The 16536-nt window shown below is 37.7% G+C and overlaps 2 protein-coding genes across 2 annotated transcripts; both read right to left on the reverse strand.

Moving 5' to 3' along the window:
* Positions 1–9412: 9412 nt before the first annotated feature.
* Positions 9413–10133, reverse strand: LOC137724401 (oil body-associated protein 1A-like). Its single transcript, XM_068463144.1, has one exon. The coding sequence runs from the start codon at positions 10115–10117 to the stop codon at positions 9413–9415; it is 705 nt and encodes a 234-aa protein (XP_068319245.1). The 5' UTR covers positions 10118–10133.
* A 770-nt stretch (positions 10134–10903) lies between these two features.
* Positions 10904–16536, reverse strand: LOC137725954 (uncharacterized). The gene is made up of 7 exons (XM_068464800.1): positions 16028–16536; positions 14668–14720; positions 14338–14430; positions 13997–14220; positions 13107–13173; positions 11307–11417; positions 10904–11172 (listed from the first exon to the last, which is right to left on the reverse strand). Exons 1-7 carry the CDS (start codon positions 16449–16451, stop codon positions 11149–11151), a joined length of 996 nt encoding a protein of 331 aa, XP_068320901.1. The 5' UTR covers positions 16452–16536; the 3' UTR covers positions 10904–11148.

Raw genomic sequence — 16536 nt, forward strand, 5'->3', positions numbered from 1 at the left:
TAAGAATGAAACGGACAAGGATCGTCTATCCTTCACTTTGATCACGTCAACATTTTATATTATCTATTTTTGTAAAAATAATAAAATAAAAATAAATAATAATATAAAATATTAATGTGGTTTAATCATGATCACATAAATAAAAAGACATAGTAATATAAAATATTAACGTGATTTAATCGTGATCACACAAACAGAAAACCATCAGAAGAATCGAAAGTGAAGGGCAGACAACCCTTGTAAACTGGGTCGAGAGGTGTGGAAGGAGCATTATTAAAAAATAAAATAAAAATACAAAATTACCCTTGAATTATCTTATGCATTCATTTTTGCTGATTTGATTTTTTGTGATGTAGGAGCATTTTGGTCCAATTATTTTATCGGATGACATTAAGGCTTGGTTTGGTACTGAGGTAATTTTAAAAAAAGTTGGTATCAAAAAAAATTGGGAGCTGTTTTTGTGTTTGGTAAACATTCAGCTTCAAATTTTTTTCACAGTTTTGGGTGAAAAAAACCAAAAACAAGAAGCTGCAAAACTCAGCTTTGAAAAACCGATTTTTTTTCACATCTGTTTTACATAAAAGTTTACCAAACACTATAATACTGCATTTTTTTTTTTTCAAAAGCACTTTTACAAAAAAAATTTACCAAATACTCTGCTGCTTTATTTCACAGCTACTTATTCTCACAGCTTAGCAGAAACAATTTTTTTCAAAGCACAGTAATACCAAACCAGTCCTAAACTGGACCTCTGGCTGTATGCATAAAAGATGCAGGTGTGAATGACTAAAAGAGACGGCAAAAATTATAGTCCCATGGTTAAATTATGGTTACATGTAGCTGTAAATGAAGAACAGATCGGTACCGCTTCCAAAAAAAAAATAGGAAAAGAGACCAGTACCAAAGACAGGGGAAGAAGTCAAAGGAAAAAGAATAAAAAAAGAAAGAATATAGCATCTTTAAATTATAATAGAAGAAAGATAGCAACAGCTTCTATTGTTAACAAATTACGAGTGGACACGTGTTCAAATTATGATTAAAAAATCAATTTGAAGATGCTATAGCAGCAGGAGTTGCTGCTGATTTTTCAGCAACCAAGCTCTGTTCATTATAATAGCATGATCTCTTTTAACGTCACATGTAGGTGGGGCTTCAATAAAAAATAGTAAAATTTAGACATTTGAAATTACATTATTGCCCATCATATTTTTTGTGTGATAGAAGACTAATTTGTCTTTTCACCCTCTTTTAGTTGACAAATAAGGTTTAATTAAATAGTAGAGATAATTACAATGAAATATATTATCAATATTTTTTTAAATGGGGTTTTTTTATATGGGTACAAAGTAATTAAAAATTTGACCTATTTCAAAAGTCAAAAGTCAAAAGTCACTAAAAATTGGATTTATTTCAAAAGGTGACCTATAAAATTGGACCTATTTCAAATTTTTCCTTTTTAAATTATAAAAAATATATTTTTTAGCCTGACAAAAAATTATGTTGAGTAAAACATTATAATTTTTGTAACTTTTTGGTTTTACAAATTTGCCTCGCCACTTTTTCGTCGAGTTTTTAATATTGTTCAATTTAGTGCAAGGTGACAAAATATCTTGGTTAGGTCAAGATGGTCAACACACATTTATATAACAACTATACTCGTCAGGATAACTCTGTTTCACCTGACGAAATTTTATATTTCGTTAGGTGAGACTTCCAACAACGGATTTTGCTGGACCAATATTTCTAGATGAACTTCCGTCGGCTAAGGTATATGATAACAAAAACCACTTTGACTCGACAAATTTTTTCTTCTAACAAGATGTTTTATTTAGTACACCATGTTGACAACCTTGGTTGATATCCATTCTTCTAACTTCAAGGTGGAAATATATATATATATATATATATATATATATATGTGTGTGTGTGTGTGTGTGTGTGTGTGTGTGTGTGTGTGTGTGTATAACAGCTGACTACAATTCTTCATTCAACATACATGAATTATCAACAAGAGCGAGGCCAACTATCTGAATTTAAGTAGGTTTCCCATCGCCTGAACGACTGGTATTCGAACTAAGAGCAACTCCAACCCAGCTAAATAGGCTGGAACAAAGGCTGAAAAATAGGTTGGCACCCATGGAAAACCACTCTAGCCGAACCAAATAAGCTCGCCCACAGCCCAAGCCAGCATATAGGCTGGCCCAAAATGTGTTGAGTTGACACACCCCGACCGAGATCGGAGCGTGCTGGCCGTCACCCGAAGGTGACGTAGCCATGTGCACGTGCGGAAGCTAATAAAGTAATAACATAAAGGTACGAATAATTAAAACTAGCATACAAAGTCCTAGAACAGGTGCTAGCACAGGTGAAATAATAATTCAGAGCAGGTCTATAGCAGTCCAAACGAAAACGACAACAGTAGTACGCCCGAAGGCGACCCTACAATGGTGAGTGTCTGTCAGAAACGCCGAAAAGCCCTCTGGGGAAACCACCGCAACGGCTAAGCAACTAGAACCTGGAGGGGCGCAAAACAAAAGCGTGAGTGGGCAAAAACAAAGCTTTCGAAAACCATTTATAAAATACTATCTAACCCCTCGCCGTAAAACCTGTATACTTCCCAGAAAATATATACGCATAAGACAAATGCCAAACATGCTCAAATATATGTCAAACGCGCTCAATAATATGCCATGCCAAATCTCATAATGATATGCAAGTGCTCAGGTATAAACATATCAATATCATATAATCTGGTAGCCGGAGTCACCTAACGTGACCTGTACGGCTGCATATAGAGCTCTAATCTCAATCTCAATATCTGAACCTGACCACGAGTCGGAACCACCAAAAGTGGTCTGTACGACAGGACTGGGTGTGAATAAGTGCTACGATCACGTGAAGCCTGGGCGAATAATCGCGGGTCACCTACGAGTCGGAACCACCTAATGTGGTCTATACGACAGGCCTGTGCACCTAGCTTGGATCCAAGCTGAGCATATGGTGCGGGAGGTGAACATCACGTGAAGGCCTGTGCCCTGCTCAGGGCGGGAGCACTAACACCGGGGGTGCAGGTTATGAGCTCTCTAAACATCTTAAACATACTAAAACATAAACATGATTAACGCTTACCTGGCACTTACCTGTGCGTCCACAGCACCCAATATGCATATGTATTTATATGCCACTACTAATGCATGTGATGATGCATAAACGATAATAATAATGTGCATGGCATAAAACAATCAACTCCTTTATCTACTTTCTGGGAATATAAATGTATATAGGTATATACGGAAAACAAAAGCCCACTCACTGGTATGTAGAAGGGTCGTAGCCCCCCTGTCTCGCGTGTGCACGCTCGTCCTCGGGGTACGTGTCACCTAAATGCGAAACAACTATAAAAACGTTAACTTTAAAGCACATAACCCATTTCTCGAAATAACTTCTCATACATTGTTCAAAATGGACAAATGAATATACCAATGTGCTCTACACAACCTCAGGATCACAACCATATTTTTAAAATAATTTTTGGACCCCGCACGCGCCCCCACGCGCCAGAACAGGCACGGACCCACGCGCCCCCACGCGCAGTCACGTGCCAGGCACACTGACGGTGTCAACAGACGCCGTCAGGAATATTCCGTTAAACTGACGGAATATTCCGTTAAACTTAACCTCTGCCGTTAGGAATATTCCGTTAAACTTAACGGAATATTCCTGCTTCTTCTCCGGTCAGTCCCCGACGCCGTCGCCGGCACCGTCGCCGGAAAACCTGTAAATCGCGATAACTCGCTCGTTTTTCCACCTTTTTCCACGTTTCTTGCACCAAATTAAAGCCCTAAACTAGTAGAACACAACCATACACGTTTTAAGGTCTAAAACTCACTAGATTATACCTGTGCAAGTTCTCCAAAACCGGTCAACTCCACAACCAACGATCCTGACGTCCAAATTCAACCAACGAGCCACTCCCAAGCTCCTGGGAACCTCACAAAGACAACTACAAGCTCAGAAATCCCAAAAACTCAATGTATAACTTTTGCATGAACAGTACTCGAATCGGCCATCGTCGAAACGACGTGAAAACGAAGGATTTCTCACCTGAAAAGGGTACGGCTGAGCTTGCCTCGACCTCACGAGTTCAAATGTGTCCTTGGTTTCCTCGATCTGCAAAGGTTTGAGGGTCCTTGGTGTGTGTCCGTACACATACAGAAGGAAGAAGAAGAAAGAAGGGAGAGAGAGAGACACGGGACAGGGACAGAGGGAGAGGGAGAGTGAGTCAGTGTGTGTGTGTGGCCCTACACTTGCCAACACTACACAAGACTACCAAAACATCACGAAAACCAATTAGGGGTAAAATGGTAATTTCACACGTACGATCTGATAATCCCGGGACGGGATGTCACATGAGTGATGTATGGCCTATTTGATGTCATGCTAGCGTCAGCATGACGTTAGTGAAGGTCACAAATTTTTTGCTCAGGAAGAAGACCTTGAACATGAAAAACTTTTTTTTTTTTTTTTTCCACAAGGTATGGATCATGGTTACAAATATCAATCATGATTTTGTTGAACAAATTTCGTTGCATTCTAAAACAACGTCTAAAAATATGATCAAGGAATAAACTGTTGGAGATAAAATAATCTTCCAAGAGATCCTTACCTCTTCTTTCCCTCTTTCTATCCAAGTTTGAGGCACGTTTGGGTTTGGAGTGAGGCTTTATGCCTCCTATGTTCATCATCCTCATCCTCTTCCAGGAAGAACGTCTCATTTCCACCATCCTCGAGATTGAACAATTCTCTTGTCCTGCCAACAATTTTTTTTTTTTTTGGCTAATCAATTTCATACAATCTCCTTGAAGAAAACATTGTAAGAACTCAAGACTTAAAAACGATGAAGAAGGATTCTAAGCTAGTTTGAGTTTGGTGTATGAATTAGGATGGATGTAGGGTTTATATGGACAAAAAAAAAAAAAAAAAAAAAAAAAAAAGAAAGGATGAGGATGTACATAATGCCATGTGGCATTACATGATTGGTTGAAAATCTTATCGAAATTTATTCTAAAGGATTGTAAACAGATAGTGACACGTGGCGCGTCGTGACACACCTCGAACCGGAAAATCTAATTGGACTCTGAAATCGAATTCTGCTGGCCGACACTGGAGGGTGACGAAGCCATAAAGTGTAGTGTAGTGGAAAAAGAATGTGAATAAATTTAAACCTAAAAGTGCCTAAACAAAATAGTGCACGGGTGAGCGAGATTGCACCCATTTCACTCTTGATGGTAGAGTATAAGAACAGTACAGTAAATAGGGTGAGGGTTATACCACTAAAGATAACCATCTACTGAGATTTGTTGTCACATCCTGGCCCGGGCCCTCACCACATCCCGGGCGGGGATGTGACAATTTGGTATTAGAGCCAATCTCTGGTCAAAAGTGTGCCGATGATGACGTCGGGCCCCTAAGGGTGGTGGATTATAAGATCCCACATCGCCAGGGGGAGTGGATCTTGTAAGCCTTATATGTATATTCCCACTAGCTAGCACAAGGCCTTTTTGGAGCTCACTGGCTTCGGATTCCATAGGAACTCCAAAGTTAAGCGAGTTCACTCGAGAGCAATCCCATGATGGGTGACCCACTGAGAAGTTCTCGTATGAGTTCCCATAAACAAAACCGTGAGGGCATGGCCCGGGCCCAAAACGGACAATATCGTGCTACGGTGGAGTCGAGGCCGGGATGTGGTGGGGGCCTGAGCCGGGATGTGACATGTCGGGATTGGTTTAAAATCTTATTGAAAATTTATCCATAAAATGGTACTTTTGAATAATGACACGTGGCGTGACAAGATTGGTTAAAAATCCTATCCGAAATTATAAATAAAATTATTTTTTATTATTGTATAAAAAATTTAATAATATTTTAATACGAATTGACTAGACTTTGGGCTATGCTAGAGCATTTTTAAGGGTTGGAGATGCATTTGATCAATTACTGTTCATTGGAGTCACTTACTATTCTTTTGAGTGGATTAAATGGGTTAGGTGCCAGCGTATTTTTTGGGGATGGAATGGGTGGTCGCGAGTGGAAAAACGCACGGGAAAGCTGGGAGCTTTCTTTTTTTTTTTTTTTTTTTTTGATTGGCTGAAGGCTTTCCTCCTCTCTTCTAATTGGTTCCTTGTCCCTTTAATTTAATTGGTCCACTATTCCCACATGGTGGGAGTTCAAAATTATTTAACTAACAAGTAACCAATTTCAATGTCCGTAACTAAATCTTTATAATCCGGACTCGCAAATGATTTCGCCTATGATTTCGTACCAACGAGTACTACAAGGACATACTAAAAGAATAAGTCCCACGTGTTTATAACCTATGGTCAACTAAGGTCAACACCCTCGCCTCTAAGGGCATTTTCGTAAAATCATGCTTTAAAAATTTATAAAATTGTAAAATTAGGGACGGGTTGTCACAGCATCTATACTACAATTACCTTGTACTCTTGCAAATATTTTATGTGATTTTGACCCTATTTGTGTAGACGGTAAAAATCCTATCAATCTTCTCCTCTCACACTCTTTTTGTCTTTTTCTCTATATTAAAATAATCCTTGTGGAGAACAACATTTCATGAGCATCTATATTACAATTACTTTGTACTCTTGGAAGTATTTTATGTGATTTTGACCCTATTTGTGTAGACGGTAAAAATCCTATCAATCTTCTCCTCTCACACTTTTTCTGTCTTTTTCTCTATATAAAAAATTCAAAACAAAATATAAATGTGGTGTAATTGTAACTGTTTAAATATGAAGGGAGGGAAGGAAAAAGAGATTAGTAGGAAAGATAATCCTACTCTTTTATTTATATGATTAGATGTAAAATTTATGCCCCTGATTTGATGTAATTTTCTTTTTCATATCAATGTAACTTTATTTCTACAATCAAGGTTTCTTACTTACATCTAAGAAATAGAAAAGTCTTCAGCAAAAGAATACTAATTTAAACCATATATTCAATAGAGATGGTGTCCGCACTATTAGTAAGATAATTGTTATTAGCACTCTTAAAATCTCATCATATGCTCGTCATGACAAATGTATGTGTCTTTTTCTAATTATTGAGAGTTAAAGTGCAAAATAAAATTTTTAAAATGCCACCAACACTTCTCTATCAGTAAATCCCAACTTTATTAAACAAATGGTTCAAATGTGACCTACATAATACAATCTCCTAGTATTTTCCAAATCTAAAGTAATATACAACTAAAAAGTTAATACTCAAATATAGAATTCACCACACGACTTGCACTTGAGTTTGGAATTTGTCCTTGAATTAAACTTTCATTCATTTACACTCTGAATTTAACAAAATGTGTACCATTTAATCCTAACTATTAATTTTCGTAAAAAAATCTGTTAGTTTAATAACATGACACACATGTGAGTCCCACACATGGACAGAGCCAATGAAGGCTCACTGGAGGCATATGCCCCCACTCAAGTGATTCGATTGTTAAGTTGCAGACTACAATTATATAATACACACACGTTATCTTTGAAGAAAATATAGGTATCTAATGTCCAACATACTTTCATACTGCATATACTTCATATCAATTATCATATGAGCAAAAGTGTCATTGTCCTGTCATTCAAACCGAAAAACCTCTCTCCCATGTAATCATGTATTAATATTTTTCTTATCACTCTGCCGCTTTCCACTACTACACTGAAATTTTGTAACATTGGAATTGTGATACATCATCATTTGAAATCATCCCTATTATCATATTGGGTATAAGCTATACTATAATAAGATTTTCTTAGTTGATTTTCTGGTTGCTCCTACTAGAAGAAATTTCTAGCTCCATCCCTGTTCCCACATATGTGATCCTAGCTCTTATCTCAAGATCTGAGTTCTTATGCAGTGGAGGAGACTAACACTATGTTTGAGTGAAGAAATTCAAGATTACTAAGGAATTTAAAAATGACGGAAATTGAAATGACGAGATTTTATTTTCTAGAATTTGTAAATTTTCTTGTTTGGTTAACCTAAAATAACAATGGAATTGAATACGGAATTTGTTATTTTTAAACTCTCAATCATAGAAATTGAGAAATGACTCCTATTTACATGAAATTTGAACTTGATATTTGAAGGTCCCAAATTCTAAGTTTTTTTTCTACGCGAAAATTCTAAATTTCTATGTTTATGAATCCAAACAAAAGAATTGGTACTTGTCAATTTATAAATTCTAACTTTTACCAAAATTCTATGTTTATTTCCCTCATCCAAATATAGTTTAAATGTAGAACGACTAGCAAAGACATTTATGGAGCAACTTGACAAGCTTAAATTTTTGTTCCCTCTCTCTTCTTTTTGGGTTGACGATGTGAAATCGTTTTTCGTTCATCTGCTTTTGATTGAATTAGATTGTCGCTAGGTTGTAAGCATCTTGCGTGACTTGCCTCTTAAAACTAATGTCCATCCTTCATGTCGTCGATGGACGTGTAAGTAGTGAGATTGGCACAGTTGGAATGGCCCGCTACACCGGTTGTCTCCATTGCAGTTGTGTTTGCAGTCTTCGAATTTGCCCCCGGTGATAGAGGTAGGGTTACTATGGCAACGTATGAAGAATCACAGAAAATTTGAATTTGTAAACACGAAATTCCTAAAAGCCAATCAAACAAGAATGCGCATACAAAATAATATTTTTTGTATTTATCATTTTCTGGGTTAAATTCTTTACAAAAATTATTTCTCTGATGCTCTCTCCTACTGTCAAGAAATTATTTCCATCTTCTTTGGCCTTTTCTTTGAATGCTAACTTTGGATGTTCCTTAGTGCTCCTTGTGGTGTTGTTTTGGAGCTGCTATCTTCATCCAATGCGGAACGCAAAACACGTTTCCGTGGTGCTCATATCCAGAACTCGTTCGGTAGTGTACAACACAAAACACATCTGGACGAGCCATTCACATTGAGATCCATACTTCAATCGGATCTTTTCTTCACAGATTGATTATAATTATATCAAAAGCTTGAATTTTTTTTGGCTGCATGACTTAACTTGTGATCCATAAGTTCAAATTTCGTGTGTACAATATATTTTGTTTTGTAATATGACCGCTTATTCAACACACAGTTTGTTTTGTTCATGTATGCTTACAAGTGAGGGAGCTTTCTTATTGGTGAAATCTCTAATTCGATAATGTTTTAGCAGAATACTGCGAGGGATTTGGTTTGTCCATTTTTTTGTTCTTTAAACAGAACAAAAAAGAAGAAGATATAAATACATAGAGCATGAAGCCCTAGAAATATTCAAACACGAAACTAGTAGTTTATCCACAAAATTACAACATACAAATACTACTGCTCAGTGCAGGCTATTATATTTTACATAGCTAGACACTCAAACAAAGACCCTGGGAACAGAATCAACAGGCATACAGCCCGCCTCCTTGAGCTCAGTCTTAAACCCTTTTCCTTCTCCGTTGGCCAAAGGATGAATCCCAAGATTCGGCCCCGCCATATACGCTCGCTTCTCCCTCTCCTCCTCAAAACTCACCCCATACCGCCTCTCCACGTCTCTCGCGAGCTCCGGTCGCAACTGTCCATCCCTAGTTAAAGCCAGCATAATTTGCGGAATACCGAGCGGCAAATCGTGCCCCCTATCCACCTGCCAAAAATGGATGGTCTTCCCGTAAGTCTTGCACAGCTTGTCCAGGTCTTGCCTCTCGATGGGACCCGGAACCCCGGGCATGAAGAGAACCCCGCTCTTGACCTCGTATTCATGCGAGTGCCAGAGCGGCTTCTCGCTGTCCGGGAGTTTGAGGAAGAGAGCCTCGGATATGAGATACTCGAGGCCGATGAGCTTGGCGTCAGCAGCTTCGCTGTCGTAGATGAGGCACTGACGCATCTCTTCGTTCTGGTGGGCACAGAAGTGGTGTGCTTCAACTTGGCGGGTCATGTCGTTGGAGTAGAAGTGGAAGGCGCAAAGGTGCTGGTGGATGCTTTTGATAGGGCTGAAGTTTTGGACCGCGGCTGTCCCGGTCTCAAGGAAGGCCATGCTCGTCGGGGTTGGCTCGCCGGGAACCTGTGCGTGAGTCGTTGCCATTTTTGATGTTTGGAGAGATTGGATTGGGTTGTGATGATGATCAGTTGAGAAGAGACTGGTTGATTATATAGCAATGATTTAGGGTCTGAAAATATTGTCACTAGTTTTGTTAGTTGTAGTGAAGTCGTGACAAGTGGCGTAAGAAAGGGTATGATTTGCATGTTGAAGTGAAGTCGTGTAAGAGTTTGAGCTACTTCGTGTGACTGCCTGGCTTAAAAGGGAAACGACACGAGCACAATAAATTGAATTTTTGAGAGTGGTGTGGAAATTAAATTTCCAGCGTAGATTATACTTACCATATGTTTTACATCATATTTGTATCAATTTCCACCGTAGATTACACTTTTGTGTTCCTTACATCATATTTTGTACCCATTTTTTAAACAAAAGTAGGCCATCAAACATATGTGCGTTCCATCTTTAATCTTTATTAAAGATGTGGTATTTTGTAATTCCTTATATGGTATTATGTTCTAAACAAAGCGATATTCTACTCTCCAAGGTACAAATGCAACTCTTACTACGTTTTTCGTATCATATTTACCATCTCTTCAATAAAAATGAGACTTACATGTATTTATGAACTATTCATCTATTAGATAGTATAATGTTATATAAAATGTGGATAGTGTAGCATTATTCACTCTAGAAAGAGCAGGATACGATCATACGACTAAGCCACATAATTGGATAGTCTTAACTAGATTTGAAATTAGCATTGCTGTCATACGTCACCATCTATGGGTAATATGAACTTAAAACCTCATTTACAAATAATAATAAAAATTAAAACTAATACTAATCAGTACATACTCCTGCTGGAATAGAAAAATCTGAACCACATTTCTCATCAGGAATTAGTGATACAATTCAAGAGTAAAATCAAGACATCTCCTATTCAATTTGCCAAAAGTTGGATAATTACAAGGCAGTGAAGTAGCAATCAACTTTTTACCTTTTTTTTTTCTTTTTTTCTTTTTTGAAGTTTCAAATACATTGTGCAGACTTCATGGGCAGACAGACCCCGTCACCTAATCGATATCTTTTACAGCATCCTGCATCAAAAACCAGAAAGATAATCATTTCAACATGGCGTAAAGATTGCCTATTTAGGCATCCGGTTTTCAAAAGGAGCAATGACATTTGACAAACCCTACAAATGACAATGCTTGTCAAAGTGGGAGCTTACCTTTGCTAGTCGTGTTACATAAGCAGCAGCCAATGCTGTGGCTAACAGTCCAAGCCCTAGTGTCAAGAGCTGACCATTTCCTCCAGGCAAACCAACATCAGATTCTTCTTGCTGAAACACCACCAAGACCAAAATAAAAACATTAACAAACGATTCAAAATGAGCCTCGGGTAACTACGCGGAACCTAACTAAATTCCTTAACTGTACAACATCAATAGAAGGAAACACATGTTTTCTAATTCATAATAACAATGTGTCTCATAAACAAATTGCGCATTATTTGATAACACCAAATTCTGATCCTTGGTAAGTCGTAAATTTATCGAGCAGCAGTATGCAACTACATAAATCTGTACGTAACAATATGAAGTTAAATACTGCTAAGAAATTCCTATCAATATGACCAGCTGCTTAGTGCCTGTTCATCGAATACTGTTCTGACAAACTTCTCATGTTTTCCAATTGTTCCAGTCTGAACAGCAATAACATGACACTCTTTCCCTAACAGAGTACAGTTCTGCACTATATCCAAAGCTAATAAGAGATATAAATCATTCAAAACATTCCCTTTAAAATGACAGCTGCTACCAAATAGACCCCAAAAAAGACGTAAAAATCCAAAAATTTGACGGTTCCTTAAATTCTGTAACCATTCATTCTTTAGATTCCCTTGCCATAAGGATTGCAAACAAGTGTAACTAATTTGATAGGATACCCAAGTTACTAACTGCATGAAAACGTGCATTAATACATATGTAGAGCCCAGTGTTGCAGATGCCAGCATGACAATCACCAATGCATCTGGATGTTACGACCCCTTTTCATTTCCCAGACTTGTAACTGCATCAACCACAGAATATAGCAAGGTTGATACAATACCTGACCTAGGTCTGGTAACTATCTATTCTATCATATAGAATAAGAATGTAACTAGGGTGTCCACACTTTTTCACTGCGTCAATCTTATGGCAAGTAGCAGTTCTCTAATTTACTCAAAACTATCAGATAAAGAAAAAGAGTTTGATTCGAACATGATGACCCAATAAACGTTAACCAGGCACTTACCAATGTAAAAGCTGTCTCTTCATTTGTGGAAGGTTAAATATGTCTAAATTTGCATTACATTGTCCATCTTCACTCAGAGTTAGTATTGATGGCTCTAGTCACAAGCATTGTTCATACTACTTAACTTCCATTAAGTGTTACCAGTTATTGCTAATGAGAAAGCAACTCCACAATATTTTCCTCAGTCTACTACTTATTATTAACTTGTTGCAGCATGTTAACTGAGAAAGAAAACCAACCCCTACTTCATAGACCTTATGGACAGGAACATACCACAGCAGAAACAAAGATGTTAACATTATCCCACTACGTTCCCTTTTTCACAACCCGATGATGTGCAATAAGTCAGTTTCTTGATCTATATTTGTCATTTTGTACTATCGTAGCTTCAAAAGAATATTTTTTAAAAGATTTTGTCTTATCAAGGAATAATAAGCATAGCCATCTATTAAATTAAAATAATGTAAAGACAAACAATGTGTCTGTTCTTATGTTTCATTTTCACATCTGATCAACGTTATATATCAACTTGAATTATATTGCTTCCTACGTATGGTAAGTATTTCTTATCTTGGTCGAATACTTATGGTAAGTTTAAATCATTTGTTTCATACTCATTCACCTAGCTCAACTCACATCCCATCTCCTTCAGACAGGAAGATATATATTAATATAAGTTTATCGGTGTAAAACATAGAATTGTCACAAGAGAAAAGTAAAACAGGGAGACTCACAATTATAGCTCGCCCAAATGCACCAGCACTTACGTAAGCCCATGTTCCTGGAAGCATCCCCAACCAACTGCAGGACGATTATAGATTTGACTTAGAACAAGATAGTCAATAATGTTACAAACCTGTTATACCTATTTAGATCAGTTCATGAGATTAGATATCAACTACTTTTGAACGTAAACTACCAGACATGAGTCCTGAGTCCTAACCATCATATTCTCCCCTTTTTTTGAAACATGAAAATTTGAGCCCTTGTGAGGAAATCAATGAACAAGCCATGAACGCAGACTGGCACAGAAGAATCTTCTTAGCCTCAACTTACTAGGTCATCCAATTTGTGTGGCCCGAAAATTTCAGCTAGAGCAACATTTAGTTTCCAAAAGATGATCTCTGAAAAGATTTTGAGCCCAAGCCTTTTTCAGGTAGAGCTTGGGCTTATCCTAGCCTATTATATGCCTGATCCAATTTATTCTTCATAGTTATCTTACGTTTGGTATGAAGATATGCATTTTGTATCTTTAACCTAGAGGTTGCCTGCAAGTTGGTTATTAAGTCATTTCCACAACCTAAGGGGTAACAAGTTGGAACCAGAATACCAAATTTTGTTTAAATTACCAAAACAACTTAGACCTAATCCACTTTGGTCCGACCCAAACTCAGCCTGTAGCTCATCAAATAGGACAGTTTAAGCTGGGTTAAATACTTGGTCCAAATAATCATCCTATGAACCTTACAAATTGAGCTGGGATAAAAAAAAGGTCCTAATTCCAGCTCAACCTGTCTGATTAACAGCCCTAACTCTCAAGAGCGGCCCATAAAAATTTGTATAAAAAAACCCAAGTTGAGATGTAAGAACTTTAACTGAGTGAAAAAGAAGCAGAGCAGCAAACCTTCCCAACACGTATGGTACAAACTTTACAGATGTCAATCCATATAAATAGTTCCCCAATGAAAAGGGAAGCAAAGGGCTCAAGCGAAGGAGAGTGACAACTCTAAATCCATTTTCTCCAATAGCCTTATCAATGGCAAGAAACTTTTTGTTTCCCTCAACCATTTTAAGAATACGCTCACGAGCAAAATATCTAGCAATCAAAAAGGCAACACTAGCAGCAACCTGAAATAGGTAAATACTATAAGGGAAAGAAAAAAATTCAGCACAAATATTGATAATTTGTTCTTTGTATAGTTATTAAAAAAAAAAAAAAAAAAAAAAGGGATAAAAAAAACTCACCGTGCTGCTTATAGAGACGAGAATAGAACCAACAACTGTGCCAAAGAGAAGACCAGCTGACATGGTCAATGGAACTGCTGGAATCGCAAGGATCTACGGAAACATAAGTTTTATTATGTTAGTACTTGAAATGACGGTTTGGCTTTCTATGTCTCATAAATCTAAAACAGATACTACAAAAAAAATAAAATAAAAATATCTGCAAAGGTTGAATGTGGAAATGTACATAAATAGCATAAGGGTGAACAAACAAGTGGGAATAAAAACATATTAAAGGCTAAAATCCATATAGATAGCAATACATTCAAGGAATGGGTATCAAAGGCATACTTCCAGTCCGGCATAAACTGCAACAAACAAAGCATATCCAGCTGGACCATAACCTGTTCACCAAAAGTTTGATGAGATTAAGTCAAATATAGAATTGTATCAAAAAGGAAAGAAACAGAAAGCCCAGCGTAATGCTACATATCCTTTTTCTTTGTTTTCCTTTTTTATCAAAAGATCATTAAGGTACAAGAACTAGCACTTCAAGAAATAACGCAGGAAAGGGAGCACAGTTTTCCCCCGCATATTAAGGGTTGATTGTTAAAAGCCCATTGGGGTAGGTCTTATGTTCATGCACCGCATTAAGGGAATGATTCCATCACAAGGGCTCCCTAAAATCAAACTAAAACATGTGATTGTACCTAAAAGGGAAGAGAACCTAGGAAGACAACACACTTAAATATATAACTATATAACTTGAACTCTACACAGTTACACTGTTACTCAAACACACACCGCAGCAACTTCTAAAGCACTGTTTTTCTTATGCACTTTGGTGGGGGCTATTGCAAACTTAAATGGTGAATCTATCAACTGTGGCCAGCGATAGCTTGCACTGCTTATGCAAACTATATTTGGCTAGAGAAAACAGCTAGATGTTTTACCAAAATCTGAGGATGATTTGACTCGCATTAAAATGAAGGCTATTTGCATGGAGATTCTTCCTTGCAGAAAATTCAAAGAAAAGAATGAAAAAACAGAACATGCTTTAATTTTTAGTGGCGTCTTCCTGATCAATTTTGTCATTGATCTGTATCACTGATATTGTTAGGCTGGTAAACGCTTATGTTCTGTTTGTTATGTGTTTTTTTCTTAATGCTGCTTGTCGTAAGCTGATCAACTGCCTCATTATTCAGATAAGAATTTTCAATCATCATGAATGAAAGAAAACATGAAGAACATATGAATATGGTATTGCAATGTAATGATTAAACTGTTAAGTGCCTTGGACAGATTTTTGTGCCCATAAGTTGCCTAGTTTCTAATCAGCATCACCTGACCCATCCAAAGTCCCTTAAAAGGCTAGACTTCTACATTGTCACATAGCTAAACTATGAGGGTTGAGAAACTGAATTAATAAAACATTGAATCTACCTCGAATCTGTCGACTTCTCCATATTACAATCAATCATATGCCAAATACATACTACAATCATAATGATATCACAAAAAGATCTGAAAAGCTGATATCCGATTTGCGTAAATGGCAATCCTATCCATTCAAAACTAATCATTGCACCCAGAAAAATTCTTAAATAAACCTCAGGTGGGTATACAACAAAACCAAGTTCTAACACCAATGAACAAAATCCAAGCAGAATTAACAGAAACCTGAAAAGGTACAAATATTTGGCAAATTTACCTTCAATGAAAGTGGAAAACTGATTCAAGAAGGCGTTGATTTGATCCTTGTACACATACCCAACACCGGCGAACCCACCAACAATACCGACCAGGACAACACCGGCCAAAACAGTGCCTTTAAACGCAGTGTCGCCGTCGAAGGCGCCGTCGTCAGCCTCACCGGTCTTTTCAATTTCAGCGCCGTCGTCGTTCTTGGGGGTGTTGAAGAACCAGCGCTGGCTCTGCGGAGGAGCATTGGGGGTGTTCTGGAGGGACTTCTTCTTGGACTGCTTGAGAGAAGAGCACGGGGTGAGGAAGTGGGAGCGCCTGTTGGGTCGGGAGCTGAAGAGGAAGACGGAGGAGGGAGGAGAGAGGGCGGAGAGGCATGGGAAGAGGAGCGACGACGACGGTGGTGGCGGCCTCAGAATGAGAAGGGTGCGCATTTTAAGTGGTGGGTAGTGTGTAGGATAAGAGCGGGAGGCAGAGCACTGCCATGTATGGTAAGATGGATAATTATTGTGATTTATA

Source organism: Pyrus communis, chromosome 2 (genome assembly GCF_963583255.1).
Source record: "Pyrus communis chromosome 2, drPyrComm1.1, whole genome shotgun sequence".
In the NCBI taxonomy this organism is placed as follows: Eukaryota; Viridiplantae; Streptophyta; class Magnoliopsida; order Rosales; family Rosaceae; genus Pyrus; species Pyrus communis.